Here is a 21203-nt window from a genome sequence, read left to right on the forward strand (position 1 = left end):
TCTCTAAGATAGCCCAGTTGACAAGTGACCACAGCCATATCAGAAGTGATCCCCTCACACTGTCCCGCGTGCTCTACTCCACAGATTTCACCTTTCAGAAGGAGGAAAATTTGCCCCAAACCATAACACTCCCTTCCTAGAGAAGAACATTCTTTGGTCTCCAGGACAAGCTTTCTCCCTGACCCTGGGTACACTGGATTTCGACTACCAGCTGTAAGGAAATCACTTTCCTACAGCCTCTCACTGGCTCTGAGGACAGAGTCAGCACAAATGTGGCTAACTGATCTCTTGGCACAAAAGGGAGACTTGAATTAAATGGTTCAAAGGCATTTTTCCTGCCTTACCATTTGGCCACCTTCCCTTTTACACAGTAAAATCTCCAATAGAAAAAAAATCTCCAATAGTTTGGAATTTATGATCCTGTGGACAGGGACTCTGCTTCTGGACTATTCTGCATAGAAAGGATTTTCGAAGAAAATTAATAGCTTGCCAAAGAATTGTAAGGGGGAGCTGTTCTCTTTAAGGGGGCTGCCTTGCCAGGGCTTGACAATAGCTCTATATCCACAAAGGATTGATAGGCTGGTTTGGCATGATTTCTGTATGTCCACGAAGTCCCCGACTCTATTTGTCCTTATTACTTCAGTCCGAGCTGGCCTCAAACACCAGGCTTACTTACCACTTTGAGCCTAAATGTCTTAGGGCAAACTTTTCTGGATTAAGCAATTAACGAAGAGAATGCTGGGCAAAATGACTACAATTTTTTGGTGGAAACAGAGGAGGGGAACTCTTCTACTCCAAGAATCATACTGATTCCTGCTGACTCTCTAACTCCTCGTGAGCTGTGGGATCCCTCCGTCCTGGTGTGCCTGGGACAGACCCTGTTAGATCGTTCCCTTTGGAACTGCTTCTCATAGCAACCCCTTTCAAAAGGATAGGAACTGAAGTATGGTGGAAAATGATCTGGCTCTTTTAGATTTGATGGAGCTAGGGATTAAAATTGTGATTTTTCAAGGAGTTTGAGCCTGGTTGTCTCTATATGAAGTAAAAACACACCAAGAATGTTATATGAGTCAATTCTGAAACCAGATACTTCATTACCTGTTCCCCACCTCCTAATTGATTCAGAGCAGAAAGCAGCTAGCCTTCCCTTGGAAAGAAGAGGGACCACTGTGACCTTCCCCCTCCCTCCCTTCAACCCCCCTCCTTTCGCCCTTGCTGGTCAGAAGTAGAACTCCCACAATTTTTATTGTCTGCGTGATTTGGGAGAGAAGTGGGTAGGCATGAGGAATTCAGTCCCGGGAGGCATGGTGGATTTCCTCTAGCCAGGAGACCTCTGTTTGTTTGAGAAGCTACATCTGTTAAACAGTCCCCACACACTGGAAAGTGCTTTACCTGATTCGATCCTCATAACTCACTGTCCGAGCTGGCAACTATGATTATTTTTATTTGCAAGCTGGAAGAGCAGGTTCAGCCATGTAAAGTCACTTGGCCAGGACACTCTTCTAAACTGTAGAGCTAGAACAGGTATCTGGGTCCTTCTGAGCCCTATAACCACCATGACATACTGCCTCCCTCTCTGCTATACTGTCCTGACATTTGAGTCAGACATCTGCTTGCAATTTGATACATGACAAAGCTATTGCCTCATCAAGTATGTCTCACGGAGGGGGGAGAGGAGTGAGGGACCAGGGGAGGCTTTGCTTGTAGTGCGGGTGTATGATGTATGCCTATTGCTAGGAAATCAACCAACTGAATGTATGCTTCTGTCTCAGCACTAAATGATCTGCAGGGACAGACTTAAAATATCCCAGGGAAGTTCATGGACAGGCGAGCCCTCCTCTAGAAACAAATATTGAATGTGAAACCAACAGACTAGCTGGTGGTTCTGGGGTCACCTGCTCCCTCTCTCTGGACAGATCTGCTGACGGAACTGGGCTTGACTTACGGAACGAAACAACATTTCTGGTGAGACCAAGTCCCCAGGTTGCCTCTAGTGGAAGCCGCGGGACCCAGAGGCTGCTACACCGGTACCTGTCCTCTTTCTTTGTAAGAACTCTGTTTTAGAAACATCAGTTCTTTTCCCCACCAGTAAGTATGGAATATTAAAATGAGGTGGAAACTGACCATCATTAGATGTGTCTGGTTTTGGCGAGAAGAGAGATGAGTCAGGTTTTATAGCCAGTCTGCTAAAAGATAACTCAAACCTCGCCTTTCCTTAAGACTTGAATACAAATGCTCTCTGCTCACTCTTCATCCCAAACCAGAAGCAACAGCTATAAACCTGGAATGTATTCTACAGGGAGGTCACACCTGTCATAGAAGTATTGATGAAGATCCTTCCAGCATGACAGACATTAAGGACTTCTGGGCTGGAATTTCAATTCAGGAGTGGCGACCAACAGAAAGGAGATCCAGGACATTGAAAGACACCAGAAGTGAAATGACACCCGGGCGTGGAAGGCTGGCCATTGTGAGTCTCAGATGCACTCAGTCATGCTACAGAAATGCAGGGAGGGAAGACCTTGTGGGCAATGCCTATGATGAGATTATGGCCAAGAAAAAGGCATGGCAGAAGTAGACAGATGGGCAAAGGGTGAAGGCTCTGGCAAGGTGGACTTCAGGCTCTTCTAACTTGAAATGCCCCAGGAAACCACTCTCCTCTCCTTGAACCCCTGAGTTACACAAAGACTCTGGACCAAATGCCATACTTTTAGTTTCTGATGAAATTTCCTCTTGTCCCTGCTACAAGGGCATATTCTTTGGTCACAGCAGCAGGGACACTCCAAAGGTAGATGGGAAGGACAGAACCCAGGAAGATAAAAACCTCTGACGTCAAAACTCTTTACAAAGAACCTCCTTCTGGCAGAGAAATGGGAGCTTTTAGAAGCAAGGGCGTTATTGTTTCCCTCCTCCAGCCTGTGTCCAAGGGTGGCCCCTCCCTCATGTTCACGGACACTGGCCCTGGCTGCTGCTTGCAGCTGGCTATTTCCCATGGCCCTCGGGCTCCCAGCACATCCATTCCATCATGGGGCATGCATTTCTCCAAATATCCATCTTAGCCGATTCCAATCAGGCTATGAAAAGTTCTCCAGTCTGAGTTTGATTCTTTGGATACGATTCCCCCTCGGTCCTCCATGCCTCACACCACCCCTGGAAAGTTTGGAGTCGGTTGTGCTAGAACAGGCTTTCCGTCCAAAGTGCTTTTCCAGACAGGTTTTCAATCTACTCTCCAATGTAGTCTGCCATGATTAATAAATCCTCCAAGTGGTCTCCCCTGCCCTTTTCTTTATTTTTCTCTCATTGAACCACTCATCCAACACCAGGAAAAGATGAGTTCTCATGCTGCCTAGATTTTTCCTGACAGAGGGCACAGCCTTCTCCCTTTCATTCTCAAACTCCTCTAAACTGAATGATTGGTGAAAAGAATTGGGTTTTTCTGTCTTAAAATATTTGCTTGCCCCAACCCCTTGCCACTTTACCCCACTCGCTTTTTCTTTCTTCCCTTTCCTTTTTTATTCCCCATCTCACCCACCCCCCCAAGATCTGCTCTCATCCCTGAGTTCAAAGCAATCAGATTTTTTCTGAAAAACCAAATAAAACTCTTCCAAGACTGTCTCCACAATCTTGGAGCCCCCCCCCCAACACCCTCAGCCTTTTGAGCTCAGAGTCCAGGTTCTAGATGCTGAAGAGGAGAAGATTTGGTAGCAGCAGCCGCCAGAGGCATGGGGGAGGGTGCTGTTTAGGGTGTATTTGAAGGAAGAGCATATGGGCTTTTGCAAAACGTTTCAGAGCTTGCTAGTTTCTGAGCTGAGTATAGAAATGTGTCCCTGTTTCTGAACACTGCTTGAGATGGCTCGAGCCTCATCTTCTTTCTGTACAACACCCACAAACACCTCAAAACCTACCATCCCTTCACCCCCCTCCCCTGAGCTCTGTGCTATCAAGAAAAGTTTCTCAGTCAAGTCATATCCCACCGACACCGCCCACCCTGAACAGGCAACGCCTCTTGAATAGAAGCCGCCCATTGAGTATGCTTCCCGTAAGACCCCCTCCCTCTCAGCAGCGTCCCCCTTCGCACAAGCAATTAGTTCTCTTCTTCCATCGGGAGGTACCCGGGAGTGACAGAAAAGACAGGAGCCCTGGCCCAGCTGCCTGCACCCACCCCTCAGGGCTCTGGGGCACAGGCCAGAAAGAGGGGCGGCCAGTCTCCCCTCCTAAGGAGGAGGTCATTACCTTGGCAGTGGCTTACGGGCTGTGATACTGGCGACGATGATGCTCTCGGGACGTGGAGTGGCCACAGCTTTAAAGGTTCCTCGCCAGAACTTCTCAAAAAGCTGCTTCTCGCCTTGCTGAACGCTCGCCATAGCCAACCCAAAGGGGCCGGGGTGCCCGGGCGCTGTCCGAAGTGCTGAAACGTGGCTTCCCAACGGGGGCACACCCGGCTCCGGACTCCGTCCACGTGAAACCCAGAGGACAGAGGAGTGGGATGGGAGAGATCGGGGCTCAGGGCGGGGGATGGGGCGCCTCGGTCCGGGCAGGAGGGGGAGAAAGAAGGCTGGTCCGCCGGCTTTCCTTGCCTTCTCGATTGGCTCTAGGTTGCTCTCTGAGCTGCTGAACCTCGGCGCCCCAGGAAGAGAAGGAAGGGCTGGCTTTCTCGGCAGCGCCAGGAGAGAGGAGGCGACGGGGTCGTCTGTGTGTGCGTGCGCGTGTGAGCTCAGGCGCGCCCGGGTTTTGTCTCTCGCACAATGTGACGTTGGAGGAGGAGGCTGGTCGCGAGAGCTGCACTTTCCTCCCCCTCCCGGTCTCTCCTCCTCCCCATCAACTCCCTCCTCTCCACCAACTCCCCCCTCCCTTGGCTCAGCCTCCAGCCGCCATCTGCATAACAAAAGCCCGCAGGTCTAGGGAGGAGAAAGGGCGGGGCGAGCGCCCGTCACGGGGCCCGGCGGCGACAGAGTTGCAGAGCTGACCCCTCTGGGAAGCGATCCGGGAGCCCCGAACTGAACCCTGCTGGTGATCTTGCTTTCCAGCCCGCTCACCTCCCCCACCATCACCGACTTCCCCCCCAACCCTTTCCAGCGTGCCTCCGGGCCCGGCCACCTCCCTTCTTAGTCGCTTCTCTAGTCTTGTAGAGGATCGTCCTTTGAAGGGGTAGTAGGAAACTTAACCTATCCGTCCGAGTCACCCGCCCACCCCCACTCCAGGATGGGACTGCCTTAACGGGCAAAGGCGGTCCCCGGCCTCCATTCCCTTTTGCTTCTGGCCTCTGCGTGGTCCCCACCCAGAAAGTGCCGTTTGATGGACAATCCGTCACCAATTCGGCTTTTCCGGCTTCCCGGCTTCTTGCCTTCTGCCTACCCGGGCCCCGGCCCACAGAGGCGCTCAGCGTTCCATCTGTGCAAGCGGCGCGGTGAGGGATCTCTTTTGTGCCTGCAGCCAGCCTGCCCCCAGTCCCGGCAGCCAAACAATTCCAGATAGAACAGTCACCACCCCCACCCACATCTCACCCATCCCATCTAAGAGGGGCGATTCAGCTCGTCCACTTTTTTTAAAACTCAACAAACAAACAAACACATTGGGTGGTGGGTAACGGGGAAGGGGATATCTGAAGATTGCAGATAGTTACTTTTTGATCTTTTCCCCATCATCTACTCGCCCTCAGTTCAACCCTAATCTCAGAAAGTGGAAGTTTGGAATCACACGTAAGCCGTAGAGACAGAGGATCTGGAGAGGATTTCTCTAATCCCCCTCCCTTTCCCAGGGTTTACGTTAAGAAAAAGAGAGTTGCAGCACCCCAGGGGTGTCTCCCCTTGGGGCCTTCCCACTCCTAGCCTACACGTTCATGGAAGGGTCCCGCGCCCCGATCTTAAACGCCTCTAAACAACTGGCATCGGATTTTGTCCACAACAAATACAACCCCCTGCTTCTTACTGATGCTCGTAGCGACCAGGACCCAAGGGACCAGGGCACCGATGTGAACTTCAGAAGTTCTTTGAAAGGAAACAGGAGGAGAATAGGAGCGAAAGGGGAGCAGGAAGACAGAGAGGGAAAAAATGGAGGAAGAGAGGGGGAAAGAACCTTGGAGTGACCGATGGGTGCAGAAGCTATAAAACAGAGATCTGGTTCTAAGTGTATTTGAGTATTTGTGTGTCCGCTTCTGTGAGTGCCTGAGAGCGCTGTCGCTCTACAGCGACCCCTTCTGGTCGATAACTAGAGATGCATTTGCTGGCTTAAAGTGGTTTGCGACTGCCAGGAGTTGGGAGTTGAAAGTTAAGTGGAAACTAGACTCGCTTCTCTCCCCCAGAAGAAAATTCTCACTCCCCGATGACCCTATTTCCCACCCTGAAGTGTCATTGAATTAAAAAAATTAATTGAAGCAACATTGCTCTGATGTCATTTTAAAAGCCATTGAGAATTGGCTCCCTAAGTAGCCTGGGCTATTTTAAAATCATCCTTAGTCATGACATTTGGGGTCTGAACTGAGTCACTTGCAGAGGAGGGTGGTTGGGAGTCTACCCCATGAACATCAATCAACATCACCCAGCCTGATCCTGTTCTAAGTTCCTAGAATGTTGATAAAACTCCCATTTGCTTTGTGATCTGGAACGGCAGCCAAGTGAGGTAGGAGGGGAAGCTGCTGTCACCCCTCTGCCTTAGAGGTGAAGAAGTTGAAGTGTAGGATGCTGTGATTCTCCAGGGAGAAGTGCAAGTCTGAGAAATACAGCTTCTGCTTCTGCTGGGTTGGGGTGGGGGTCACGGTCCTTGATAGCTCGGATATACCAGGGTGAATGCGATTGTGTGTAAATGACCACTAACTGGTGAACCACATACTGAGAAGCACAAAGTTTCGAGCCTTCTAAGATGGGAGTCTTGGGTAATAAAGTCAGGGCATGGAAGCCAAGCTGCCTCGTTTCAAATTCCAGTCCTGCCATATTCTGGAAGAATGTCTTTCCTTGTCTGTGCCTCAGTTGTCTTCTTTTTATCAGTAATATGAAGTTTCTCTAAAGATGAAATGTTATGTTTAAGTCATCTGTCTCTAAAGATGAATGGAATCAATGCACATACAGGTGATAGAACAGTATTTGGAAAGTTTGCTTAAAAGATAGTAGTTTCAATCCATGTGATTAAGGATACTACCATTAGCAAACAATGGCCTGAAGACCAGCTGTGTCCAGCTGAAGGGCTGGACTTTGCCTCAGTTTCCCCACCTACAAAATGGAAATAAATGTTAGTTCAAATTTCATGTGGTTTTTGTGAGGATTACACGAAATCTCACCTGTGAAGAGCTTAGCAGATTGGCCAGGCGATTCAGAGAAACTCTTTTTAATGAAACTATGATTGCTGATGCTGTTGAAATCACTATCCATTAGTACTTTAAGTCAGGCTATATTTGGTTCAATAATCATTAACTGATGCTTAGACTTGGTCAGGCACAATTTTGAGCATGGAGAGACCAAAGCTAGATGAGCCATGTTCCCTCCCCTGAAGGAGTTCACAGTGTAATTCCCCTCTGGGTCCCCAGTATCTCGCAATTGTCCCCTTTTCACCATCAAATCTAAAATGCCAATAAAGCATGTTTAAAGAAGGATTTTGAGGTTGTATCCCAGGAAAATGCTGTGATGGATTAGTGATGTCTGCCACCAGCACAGTGCAGAGGACAGGCAGCAACTGTATCATGTATTTGTATTCAGGAACCAGCAAGGTGATAGGTTTCAGCTATGAGGTGGACCGCTTGTACCAGGGAAAACAGAAAGCAGTAGCCTAAAAGAATGAGAACAGAATGCTTCTATTCTGATAAGTGGATGGAAGAACGGAAGTTTGAATCATATTGGAGAAGCTAGGCCAAATGTTTAAGTCTTATGTACCTGTCTATCACTCAGATAGATAGATAGATAGGTAGGTAGATAGATAAGTAGAGATAGATAGATAGATAGGTAGATAAATAGGTAGATAGATAGGTAGGTAGACAGATAGGTAGATAGATAGATATTTGCTAATAGTACCCATTTCTGGCAAAGGACTCTTGAAATACTTGGAATCACCTAGATTATAAGTAATACGGCTGTGTTTTGCTATATTATGAGGTGGTTTTGGTCCACACATCAGGATGGAGGCTGGTTGCCAAGGAAACCACCCAAGACATCAGAAGGTTGAAACTTCCAGTCTCATCCTTCAACCTCCAGGGTAGAGAGAGGAGCTGGAGGTTGAAGCACTCACCAATAACCAATGAGTTCATCAGTTATGCTTATATCATAAAACCTCCATCAAAATCCAAAGAATGGGATTCAGAGAGCTGCCAGGTTGGTGAACATGTGGGAACTTGGGGAGAGCGAACTGCTTAAAGAAGGGACAACAGAACCATCCTCCCACCCCAGCCTTGCCCTATGCATCTCTTCCATTTGGATGCTCAGCTGTATACTTCATCATAGGCTTTGGTTATAACTGGTAGTCTAACAAGTAAAATGTTTTTCAGAGTGCTGGGAATTGACTTGACAAATGTTTCAAACCCAGTAGCAGTTTAGGAGAACCTCTGTAGACAGTTACTCAGAAGTCCAGTAACACCCTGGTTTGCAACTGGAGTCTAAACTACGGTGAGGCAATCTTTCAAGGACTCAGTCCTTAACCTGTGAATACGATGCAGTCTCTGGGTAGGCAGTATTAGAATCGAGATGGTTCTAAAATACCCAAGTTGGTGTCCCAGCATTACTTCTTGGTGGTTTGGGGAACCATCCCTCCTACATTAGAAATAGGTTTCAGAATCCCAAATATCAGGGAAAAAAGTGATTCTAGGATTTGACGTCCTGGCACTCTAAGGCAGGAGCTAGACTGACTCAGGCATGCTTTCCCCTAGTGATCCAAGAGACAGCGCCTCCGGCACAGAGAAACAGCTATGGCTCCTCCTTAGGTAGTTGCAGTTCCTCCTTACTGATGTTACTGTGTTACGTGGGTGAGCTCCTTACTATCTCTGTGCCCTTAATACCTCTGAGGACAATGGGCTAATCATCTATCAAAAGCAAGGGACATCGAGGGCTTGACAGCCTGTACCCATTTCCACATGTCCAGTGAACAGTGAATGATTCAAATAATTACTGAGATAATGGGAAATATGATAATGAGGCCAATTCATCTGTCTTTGTGCCTTTACACAGGATCATGCTATAATATTCAAGTTCTAGGATGTTCTATTTCTTCATCTAGGCATTTGGAAAGAAAAGAATGACTGCACTTACCAGAGTTTACCAATACTCTCTTCTTGACCGTTCTATTGTGTGTCTCATCTGAATCCCACCTCTGCTGCTGATTGTTCATTCCTCTTCTAGAATATGGATATACACTGTTCCAAGGTCCCCGGAACCAACACAGATAGACTAGGGATTCTCCTTCCCTGGTTGCGTAGTTCTCAAGATTCTACAAGATAAATAACATTGCTGACTCAGATAATAATAATAACTGCACTTATCCAGAGGATGTTACTATAGTCTCCAAGTAACTATGGTCTCCAAGTTACTATGGTCTCCAGCACACCAAATGTGCTGAACCCTTCATAAGCATTATCTTGTTTAATCTTTGCAAGAATCCTAAGAAACTATATTGTCTGAATGTTGCAGATTTGGAAATTGAGTCTCAAAGTAGTAAGAGATTCCAATATGGACAAAGACCCACATGTTGGAAAAGAGGGAGAAGAGCAGGAGACAATTAAGGAAGAGACTGGAGACTCGAGAACACAGTGATGAAAGACTCGAGGATGAGTGGGAAAACGTGTGATAGAAGCATGAGCTCTGTGGAATCAAATAAAAGAACCGGCACTGTTTTGCCCACTTAAAAAAAAAAAGATTTATTTATTTATTCATACAGAACTGAGATACAGGCCAGAGGTGCAGCGGCAGTGAGAGGATTCACCAGAGACAGAATGGGGAGCAGAACAGGCCGACTGATGAGGTACACTGCTGAGGGGAGCAACGGGCAGATCAGGAGAGGTCTGCCATGCCAAGTGGGTCACCTCCGGGGTGCGGATTGAACTCATGCTGAAGTGGCTTTAGCTTCTTAGTGCTGTGCTTTAATCTGCTGCTCTACCAGGGAGGGCCTATTTTGCTCAACTTTAAAGCCAGAGATATTCGATCATTATCCTTCAAAGTGAGGCTTCTCAGCACACTGGTTGTGCCCCACCCAGTTTTAGGTGGTACCCAGGTACACAGAGCACTAAGTAACATTGGATTTCTGGTCATGGATGGTGAGAAAATGTTCCTTTAATCAACTGTCTTCCTTCCACTAGGTTACCTCCAATATCAATCTCCATGCGTGACTTTGCTTGAAATGTCTTGAACACATCTCTTAGTGTTCACTTATCAACAATGAGAAAATGACTTCAGATGCAGAGCTTGGACAACTAGAATTTAATAAACTTGCTTTGCCTTCATTGAATTTATTTTTATAGCTACCATCCATTATGATATTGGTTTTTCATTTCTACAAAGAGGTGAGTCACTTTAAAAATAAGAAACTTTCATTAGAGAATGGTTTAAACCTATATAAAAGTAAAGGCACTAGCTTAACGAACCCCTACATGTACCCACTTCCCATTTCAACTCTTTTCAATACATAGTCAATTCTGTTTCATCTTACCCTGACCCACTTTCCTGCTCCTAAATTATTTTTAAGCAAATCCAAGACATTGATGTTTCCAGTTGTAAATACTTCAGGATGCAGCTATAAAAGATGGGAACCTTTTTTTCATAGCATAATTGCAATATCATTATCATAGTAAACAAACTGACATTAACTCCTTGATATCCTCAAATTCAAGTCAATGTCCACTTTTCTGCAATTGTATTTTAAGTGTTTGACTATGTGTTGGTTTGAACATGGATTCAAGTAAGATTCATTCATTGTGATGGTTGATTTGTCTTCTTAAGTTTTCTCAGGTCTTAATTCCCCCTTCTACCACCACACATACATAAATAGATCCCACCGCTCTTTCCTCTTTACTTTCGATAAGAAACTTGTCTGACTGAGTTTCCCATCATCTGTATTTTCCTGGATGTACACCCGTGCCATGGATGGTATGATTCTCTACACCCTCCATTTTCTGTTAAGTCATAGTAAGATTTAGAAGTTTAATCAGATTAAATTCTAATGACATTCCTCCAGGAAGTTAATAATGTATGATTTTTTTTTCTTTTCCTGTGATGCTACTGACACCGAAGATTTTTACCTAATTTATTAATTTATTAGGGCTTGCAAGTGGTGGTCTTCTTATCTAGCATTTATTTTTCATGTAATAGCTGGGATACTTGTGCAGAGAAACATCCTCTCAGCAACTATTTGGGTAGCTCAGGGCACTATTCGTATAGAAAAGGCAGAGTAAATACTTGGTCCTATCTCTATATTAGTTTGAAATAAGTTGGTGCTTTTACATCCTTAAAAGGCACTGTTGAATTTGCTTATCCTTTTGATGAACTCATAGATTAAAATTTATTTGGGGCTTCACTTCATAGTTATCAGTACCCTTATTAATGCTAAAATTATGTCACCTTGAGCTAGGAGAGCCTTTTTAAAAAAAAAATTATTTATTTATGCATACAGATCTGGGGTACAGGCCAGAGGTGCAGGGGCAGTGAGAGGATTCACCTGAGACAGATTGGGGAGCAGAACAGGCCAACTGACAAGTACATTGCTAAGGGGAGCAGCGGGCGGGTCAGGAGAGGTCTGCCGCGCCATGTGGGTCACCTCCTGGGTGGGGATCAAACTCATGCTGAAGTGGCTTTAGCTTCTTAGTGCTGTGCTTTAACCTGCTACACCACCAGGGAGGGCCCAGAGAGCCTTTTTAATTGGTTCTTTCTAACTGGCATGACCCCAGATGCCTGGATGGTTTTGGATTTTTGAAATGTCCAGATGTTCCAAGCTCAACTGATAAACCTCCTGTCCCAGAAGTCAACACCACTTGTTGCTTTTAGTGGGTTTCTGATCTCTATCAGGTCTATTAGCATACAGACATTTTAAGACACAAAACATGAATTTCTACTGAAAAACCAATTTTTCTCATAAACCAGACATCTTGCATTTGTATCTCCTTTCTGACCACTAAAAATTCAAGTTCCGTGGCACCAACATATGACTCATTTCCTTCATCCCACAAAACACACATCCCAGTTTCAGAACATCTAGCATCACACTTTTGATTTGAGGGACGGCATGTTAATATTTTTAATACATAATACTTCCATTATGTATAATATTTACATGTTTCAAACATCCGTGCTGTCGAAAAGGTGTCTTCGGACAAGCCTAGTCAGATCTGCTCCTGTCCATGCCTGGCTACCTCTTCACTAAAATTTGTAAAAACTGTATGTCTTAAAATTATAATAATAAAAAAAAATTGTATGACTTATATTTCCATTGAAAAGATATTTCTCAGGCCTCCCTGATGGTGCAAGGGGTTAAGTCTCAGCACTATGAAATTATCAGTAACCCAGCCAGGGAGGTGATCCACATGGTGCAGCAGACCTTTCCTGTCTCTCCACTGCTCCCCTCCGCAGTAGATTTCAGCCAATCTGTCTGTTCTGCTCCCCATTCTGTCTCTGGTGAATCTTCTTACCCTCCCCCTGCACTTCTGGCCTGCCCCCCAGCTCTTATATGCATTCATAAAGAAGTAAAATAAATCTTTAAAATAAATCTTTTTTAAAAAGAGAAGACATTTCTTATTCTGAATTATTCCATGATTTTAAAATCCAAATAGCAAAGGCATAGGTGAGACAAAGAAGCTACAGAAATCTGAAAGTTGTCTTTAAAGCACTGTGTTCTGGGCACACCCTATTCTCTCTCTGTCCCTGTGTGTGTGACAGGTGGACACTGCCTTTTTCGGGGCCCTGCCAACACTGTAGCCGACACCCATTTTGCACAGAGGTAAGTAGCACAGCCTCTCTCTGTACAAGCAACAGGAACTTGGCATATTTTCACTGTGGGCTTCCCATCCACAGTACTAAGCGGGTGTCCTATTTTAATGTGGACACACAACTATGTGTTTTTATAAATAGGAAGGTGAGAAAAGAACTTGGCTTAGAGAATCCAGTCTTGCATGTAAAAGCTTCCCTCCATCTGTCATGGTTCACCTTAGCATGTGTGTGTGTGTGTGTGTGTGTGTGTGTGTGTTATGGCCTCCAGTGCCTTCTGCTTTTAAAGATAGGAAGCCACTTCTGAATATGGCTTGCTTTTTCTTGTCTGTTGCTTCTTTTTACAGGAAAGGAAAACAGAATTCTCTCCTGGAATGCTTTGAAGCATTAGACAAAGGCACCTGACCTTTGGTTTGGAAAAGAAGACCAAAAAGAGAGAAACCAATATTGCCCTCTGTCCCTCTGTGAGAAGTGAAGGCCGCCCATAGCCAGGGTGGGGGGTCAACTCTCAGAGGCGACACCTTCCCTCCGCCTTGCCTCAGAATCACTTGTTGGCAAAAAAACAACCCAGCAAACTGATAGTGCTGAGATTGGGCCACAGTTGAGAGTGTATCATTTTTCTCCTGGAAACTTGGCGTGCCTGTCCGACAGACCAGATCTTACGCACATTCCTGATAACCCCAAAGTCCAGAATAACTTCCGCAGCTCTTCCTGGTTCCTCTCTGGTCAAGCTCTTTATGGACATTTTTATATTTGCTTCTTGCTGTGGCTCTCTGATGCAGGCTCTGAGAGACGTGAAGAGACTCGACTAAGAGCCTCCAGCCAGAACGTCTAGCACGTCTTTCCCTTTGGCTTTTCTTTGAGGGGTGATTAAAATAAATGTGTCATAGTATTTCATTCTTAGAAAAGAAATGTTTTTTTTTTTAATTCCTCTCAACTTGACTTTATGGAGAATATGAGCAATAAGCTTAGGTTTCTGGCCACATCTTCATGCAAAAGTCAGATGAGGTTGTGCACCACGTGGATTCCTGTCCCCACTGAACTGAGGCAAATCTATGCTTACTGTGGCCTCAGTTTTCAGTTAAATTAAGGGGTAGACTTCTCACAGGTCTCAAACTGGCAGCCTACAGGATGACTCAAACCTATAGTCTGTTCTATGTGATGCCCACAACGTATTTAAAAGCAAGGATTTGACTACTCTCCTTTTGTCACAGACCCCACCACTCCTAACTGTCTCTCATCCAGCCTTCCCTGTCCATATACATTTCCCCCTTGACACTAAGCTCCTTCCAGGAGTGACATTCTGTCATTGCTTTTTGTTTTTCTCTTCTAGAATATTTATAAAACCAACTTTAATACTAGCAGAAATTAGCATTGTTGAGCAATCGGCCTAGGATTGGATTAGCCCTTTACATGCATCATGATGTTCCCTCCTCATCACATCCAAAGAGAAGGCTGTTATTTGGAACCCCCACTTTTTGTTTACAAGGAAACTGAGGCTTAAAAAGAGGAAGTGCTTTGCCCATATCACAGAGCAGGAGAGCTGGGATTTACATATAGGCCATTCAGAGCCCAGGAGACATATTCAAAATACTCAACAATGAGTCTGTATGGAATAAGATGGACTCCGAGCATGGGGCAGCCTGAGTCCCAGGGAAGTGGACAGGCCATTGCATACAGAGGGCCTAGAGCTGGTGCAGGGTTGCAGTGGATGGAAGTACTTTAGCCTTGAACTTCAGTGTGGCTGCGACCGAGCTCTTTGAGCAAGAGCTCTCTGAGCTAATCACTCCACTTACCCCACGCCATATGGAGTAGGAAGCACTGGAAGTATCTTTAGAACCTGTGCTCACAACGCACCAAGTCTAAAGTGCAGCAAGCCACCAGTGGTCACTGGGGTGGCCCTGGGGGCTGGCACAGAGGCTCCTGGAGAGATGGGGAGACAGGGAACTCAGAAAGGACAGCCAGTATCCCTGCTGTCAGAGACTTGCACATAGAGAGGAAGGTGGACTTGACCTGGAGAGACATTTCTGCGGGCTTCTCCTCAAAGAGTAGAGGACCAGCATTGATATTAAATGGACCACATCAGGTGGCTCTGGCCATAGAGAATGTGGTGGACTCTTAGAAACATAATTCAAGCCACATGCCCTTTCTGGCTATTATAACACATTCACATAATTCACTGGACACAGACAACGAGCCAGGGATTTGGATCAACTGCTGCGGTGCCAAGAAGGAAGCACCTCTGCCTTCAGAGGCTCAGAGTCCAGAGTGAGGGGGCAGATGAGCAGCCTGAAAACCACCCTGCCGCGTGATCTGTGACCCAGGAGCTAAACCCACAGGACTGTGGGTGACCGTGAAGGAGCGCTCGTCTCTGGGTAGGGGTGATCAGGGTAAAATGGGGCTCAAAGTATGAGCGATGCAGGCCCAGGAGGCAGGGGCAGGGAGACCGCTCATCTACAAAGACCTAGAAGTCAGACTGAGCATTCTCATTCCTCAGTTTTCCCATCCCATCTGTGAAATGGGGCAATAATAGCATCTTTCTCAAAGGGAATTAATAGGATGATGGTGATGCCGCTGCTGTTGCCGAATCATCTGATCCCAATGATTCTGGACCCTGGCTACATATCAGAATTACCTGTATGTTTCTTAAAATTCTTGGTCTCACTCCCAAAAATTTCGATCCAATTGGTCCTAGATAATACCAATCCTTTCTTTCTTTAAAGGTTTATTTATTTATGCTTACAGAACTGGGGTACAGACCAGAGGTGTGGGTGAGAGGATTCACCAGAGATGGGGCGGGGAGCAGAACAAGCCGATTGAGGAGGTACACTGCAGAGGGCAGCAGAGGGCGAGATAGGAGAGGTCTGTCGCACCCTGTGGGTCATCTCCCTAGCAGGGATCAAACTCGAGGTTCAGTGGCTTCAGAGAGCTTCATAATGCAGTGCTTTAACCCGTTGCGCCACAAGGGAGAGCGCTACCAGTCCTTTGTGTGTGTGTGTGTGTGTGTGTGTGTGTGTGTGTGTTCCCTAGGTGACCCTAAAGTGCAAATAAAATGGGCTGTCAGTGGGTTCCAGTGTTCTTTAAGAATCCCCCAAGATCAGATTAAAACTCGGATTCTGATAGTGTAGGTCTAAGGGAGGGGCAGGGAGCTGCTTTCCTAATCAGTTCCCAGGTGATGCCACAGAGGCTGGTCCCCAGTCCACACTTGGAGCAGCAAGGTTCTAAAAAGCCCAGGCTAAGCCTGGTCCGACAGACGAGTGCTCAGTAAATGGCAGCTAAGAAGAGAAATGGCTTCACGGGGTTCTGGAGTAATGGTGAGTGAGCCAGTGTAGGAGTGGAAACAAGAGCCTGTTGCATCAGTGGGGGGTTTATTTGAAGTGAATAATCCTTTAGAGTGTCTCCTGCTGCTCAAAGAGGTGGGAGTTGGGAGGCCTGAGGGTACAGTAATTGTGAACCAGAGACCCTTGCCTGAAAGCCAGCAGGAGTCTTGATTTACACCAGGAATCAAAGCTCTCAGTGGAGGAAGTGAACTTCCAGGGACAAGGTTAGGGCAGTCTGCTGATTAGCTGGGGACTCTTTCCTGAGCACATGCTGGCACCCAGAGCCCTGGGGTCTAACAATAACCATAGCTCCTGCCCTCAGGGAGCCTGAGGACCTGGTAATGAGGGCTACCAACCATCACACAGACACAATTCAGAATTCAAAATGCCCAGCCCTCTCTCTCATGGGGGAAGCTTTAGAGAAAGACTCTTGGCCCAGCCCAAGGGAGTTATGAAAAGGGCATAAGGGGAAGCTCTGGCTGAACTGCGTCTTAAAAGATAAGCAAGACTTATCCAGGAGGTGGGAGCAGGGAGACCAAGGGAAGAACATGACCAAAGCAGGGACAGAGAGCAGGTCTCTTCCTGGAAGCAGCCAGCCCATGGTTGTTGGGCCAGAGGGCCTGCCAGAGAAGAATCTGGAGAAGCAGAAAGGACTTGAATGTCGCACTCGGGCACTTACACTTCTTTCTGAAGACAGACGCTTGCAGCCCCATAGACCATTGCCTAGTGTGTGATGAAGAAGAATTGCTATAGGGAACTGAATGTACCATGCAGTTTCCAAAACTTGATCCAGTGGCTTCATGTGGATGCTTTTTTTTTTATTACAAAGTTTATTTTTACATCATTTTGCACATTTTTTTTTCCATCTCGATTGTAATCCCCGCGGGTTTCCTATCACCAAATCACCCCTGTGCCACCACCATAGTCCCGTGCATTTCCCTCCCTTCCCCCCCTCCCCCGTTTTTGATCCCGTTCCCCACTCCGCCCCCACAGAATGTCTCTGGTATATGGTTGTTCATTATTTTTGTTATTTTCTCGCCTGGTCCATTATACTCCTGCTATGAGTGAAACCATCCGGTATTTTTCTTTCTCTTTCTGGCTTATCTCAATAAGCATGATCTTTTCCAGCTCCATCCAAGTTGCTGCAAAAGACATGTGTTTCTCTTTTTTGGTTGCTGAGTAATATTCCATTGTATATATGTACCACATCTTTCTAATCCAGTCATCTACTTTTGGGCATTTGGGCTGCTTCCATGTTTTTCCAATTGTAAATAAAGCAGCAATAAATATGGGGGTACAAGTATCTTTTTCAATCAGTGTTTTTGTGTCTTTTGGATAGATACCTAGGAGTGGGATTGCTGGGTCGTAGGGAAGCTCCATGTTTAGCAGTTTGAGGAACCTCCAAACAGTTTTCCATAGAGGTTGTACTAGTTTGCATTCCCACCAGCAATGCAGGAGAGTTCCTTTTTCTCCACATCCTTCATGTGGATGCTTTTAATGACTCAATGAGCACATTTAGTCTTTGGAAGTGGATACTTCCAAAGTGGCCAGCAAGCTCCATCACTGACCAGCACCTGCATGTCATTCATGCCTCTATTCTGAAAATCCAGATATCTGCTTTCTAACGAGCGAGTTGCCTTATTTGGCTAATGCCTTCTGAGCTGTCAGGAAGGTGGGAAGACTTTCACTTGTTCCACATCATCCCAAGTGAAGAAAAGAGAAGAAAAATACCCACGTTACAGTAGCAGCTTTAGGATTAATATTATTAGAGTAAGAATGAGTAATTCCACAGGCAAAGAGCCAACAGTCTTCTGGTAGGTGTCAAATTCACAGCATCAGCCTCGCTCTCCTGCCTCCCACCCATGGCCATGACTCCCCAAAGCCTTCATCTTACCTTATGTAGCCTGAACCTGTGTGAGCCACAGTTTTGTTGTCTATAAAACTAGAGAAAACTTGTTGATCTATTAGGATTGTTGGGAGGCTTGTGAGATCACGTATGTGGGACAGTTACCTTTCTACCTCCTTCTCCCCTTACACTAGCTCACCATTGCACACAACCTAGGGTGGGCATACCTATCAGACCTCAGGTTCTAGGCTGCCACAGCAATGCAGGAGGTAAAACATAAAGCTCTGGCTTCCGGAGTTTACAAAAAACAGTAGTGCGAAAAAGAAAGAAATGATGTAGAACAGCATTAGGTTTCATTAACCCAAAAGGCTTGGTTATGTAGCTTTAACCAACAGGGAGATTTCTATGTCTTTTTCCATGTTGTAACCATTTTCTTTTAAAACTGTGTGTGTGTGTGTGTTTTAAAGCTCATGGAACAGGGAGAAAAAAAAAGGACAGAAGCCACTCTTTTTCATTTCTTCAAAGGCAACCCAAATTTGATCCCTTTAGTGAATGGCTCAAGATAAAAACTCTACTTCAGTCTGCTTTTGTGATTAAACAACCTCGTGTTTGTTGAATAGCAGGGAGAAGAGAAGAAAGGGAAGCTCTTGTAGCTATTAAGTGCTCTGAAAGGTGCTCCCTCCCAGCTCCCACTGATTAGGTGAGCCAATGTCAACAAAGGGACTTGGGAGGTAACCCAAACTGAGCTTCAGCTGCAAAAAACAGGAGAGGAAAGACAAGGATGGGGTGATGGGGCCCCAAAAACATCCCAGAGGATTGTGGAATTAAAAAAAAAAGATGTATTTATTTATGCTTACAGAACTGGGGTGCAATCCAGAGGTGCAGGGGTGATGCGAGGCTTCATCAGAGACAGAGTGGGGAGCAGAACAGGCTGACGGACAAAGTACACTGCTGAGGGGAGCAGTGGGTGGGTCAGGAGAGTTCAGCTGCACCATGTGGGTCACCTCCGGGACAGGGGACTGAACTCACTCCTAAGCGGCTTCTAGCTTGCAGTGCTGAGTTTAACCCGCTGTGCCACCAGGGAGGGCCGGATTGTGTAATTTTTAAGGTTGGAAGATCTAGGGCTCTCGTTTCCCCCTAAACCTACCCAGTCCCTCCTTTCTTTTTGGGACACTGAGTTATTTGAAACCAGTCTGTTCCAAGACATTCCCCATACAGGAAATCATATTCTCAAATAAAACAAGTAGACCACTCCGAAAGATTTGAGCAGAGTGAGGGTTAGCTGGGAATGGGGAGGCTTGGAAGGGGTGAACCTCAATCCATCTTGCTTCACTGACATCCAATTTTAGTTTGGCAGTAGAAGAACTTGAGTTTTGAGTTTTCACAGGAGGCAAGAACTTTATACTCAAATCACTCTTAGGTTCTGAAAGTTCTGGTTGGAATATAAATGTAAATGTGTTGGCTTGTTGATAAGCTTGACAGATGTAGCAAACACAAATATAGGACAACCAGTTTATATTTGAGTTTCACATAAGCAACACATTTTTTAAGAGAATAAGCATATCTCATGCAGGGTTTGGGGTATACTTATACTAAAAAAAAAAAAATCCATTCCTGATCTGAAATTCAAATTAAATTGGTCATTTTGTTTTGTTTTTGTTTTCTTTTGACAAACTTACCTATTGATAAACTAACTCCAACCTGAAGTTCCTCTTTCATTTATTTATATAGTCTCAGGAGTATAGAGAAGAGTCACTGAAGATTTTCTGCTTACTAGGCTGCTTAGATCCATGGGTTTTGAAGTCAGGCAGGGCTAGATTCTAACTCCATGCACTCCTCTTACGATATGATCTCCAGGAACTGACTTCTCCTGAGTCTCCTTTCTTTATGGTTAAATTTGAACGATATTATCTACCTTATAGAGTAATTGAAATTTAAATGCGGTGACAATAAAGCACCAACCATACAGTAGATCCCAGATAAATAGTAAGAGAATCTAGGCAAGAGAAACCATGAGCTGGTGGGATGAGTTACCCCAAGTCCTGTTTGAACAGATGGACTGGCAAGCTCTGCCCCAACAGGCTGTCCAGATCCCCCACGCTGACCATGAGGCAGAAAACTGGACAGAAAGCATTAGACAGCTCGTGGTGATTTCATTATTTCGCTGAGGGAGAAGACCAGGTGCCTGCATGTGAGTCGGGATGTAACTTCATGTCCAGCACACACCCCAGAAAACACCATCATGGTGGTCTCCTCCACCTTAGCTTCTTGTCCTACCCATCAGTATCACCTTCATGGAATCAGCCTAAATTCCCCTCTCCAGTGCTGCTCCCCTTAGGTACTAGTCTTCAGGAAAGTTTTGCCTGGGTCAACTACACTCAGTGTTTTCTGGTAAATTTCTTCCTTAAAGGACCAAGGGCCCACTTACTTGGACTGGGGCTTGTGACAATGTCAGCTTTTATTGTCCTGCCTCTCCACATCCTTTTTGGAGACAGCTCCTTTTTCCTGGAAGGTTCTTCCTCTTTTCCCTCCTCACCTGAGAAGCTTTCTCCACTCTTCTCGTCTGCCCACCCGGTACCATTTTGTCTAAACTGTTAGAAATGCCCCTGCCATTCCGAGATATTATTGGGTGGTATCAGGTTGTTGTTCAGGAATGTTTTCCCAACCAGATTGATATCTGATGCCAAATTCCCTTCATCTCAATATCATGTAGCACTGGGCTTAACACAGGGGAAGACCTTGAAATTTCCTAAGTGAATATGTTTTCAAACCATTACTACCTTAGCATGATATTGTCTGACTACAGTTCCCAATGGCAGTCTATGTGTACGCACACACACACACAATGGGTATAGGGAGTTTCTCAGAAAGTTAAAATCATTCCACTTGAAGGCCTGCCTTTAAGATGATCCTTTCTTCTTCGGAGTAAAAAAAAAGTCACTTATGGAATAATTTTTAAATTTATTTAACAAAATAGTTAATAATGCCAGTGTTGAGATACATTCACGCCTCTGTATCTATGTCTGTCTTAATAAGAAAGATTCAATATGGAAAATGCACTAGCACTTGAAATTTGAAAGTTTGAGAATGACCATTTTATGAGATAATAGCATAAAAAGCAGAACTGGAGGAAATGTAACCCATGACTGG

General features: G+C 45.6%; 1 protein-coding gene across 1 annotated transcript in view; it reads right to left on the minus strand.

Moving 5' to 3' along the window:
* Positions 1-4732, minus strand: part of SRRM4 (serine/arginine repetitive matrix 4) — a 135247-nt gene extending 130515 nt beyond the window's left edge. Inside the window, exon 1 of the mRNA XM_004690996.2 lies at positions 4234-4732. Within this exon, the coding sequence (XP_004691053.1) occupies positions 4234-4364 (131 nt within the window). The 5' untranslated portion in view covers positions 4365-4732. The remainder of the gene's footprint in view (positions 1-4233) is intronic.
* Positions 4733-21203: the final 16471 nt, after the last annotated feature.

This window comes from Condylura cristata, unplaced genomic scaffold, assembly GCF_000260355.1.
Source record: "Condylura cristata isolate star-nosed mole 26May11 unplaced genomic scaffold, ConCri1.0 scaffold00029, whole genome shotgun sequence".
Classification (NCBI taxonomy): domain Eukaryota; kingdom Metazoa; phylum Chordata; class Mammalia; order Eulipotyphla; family Talpidae; genus Condylura; species Condylura cristata.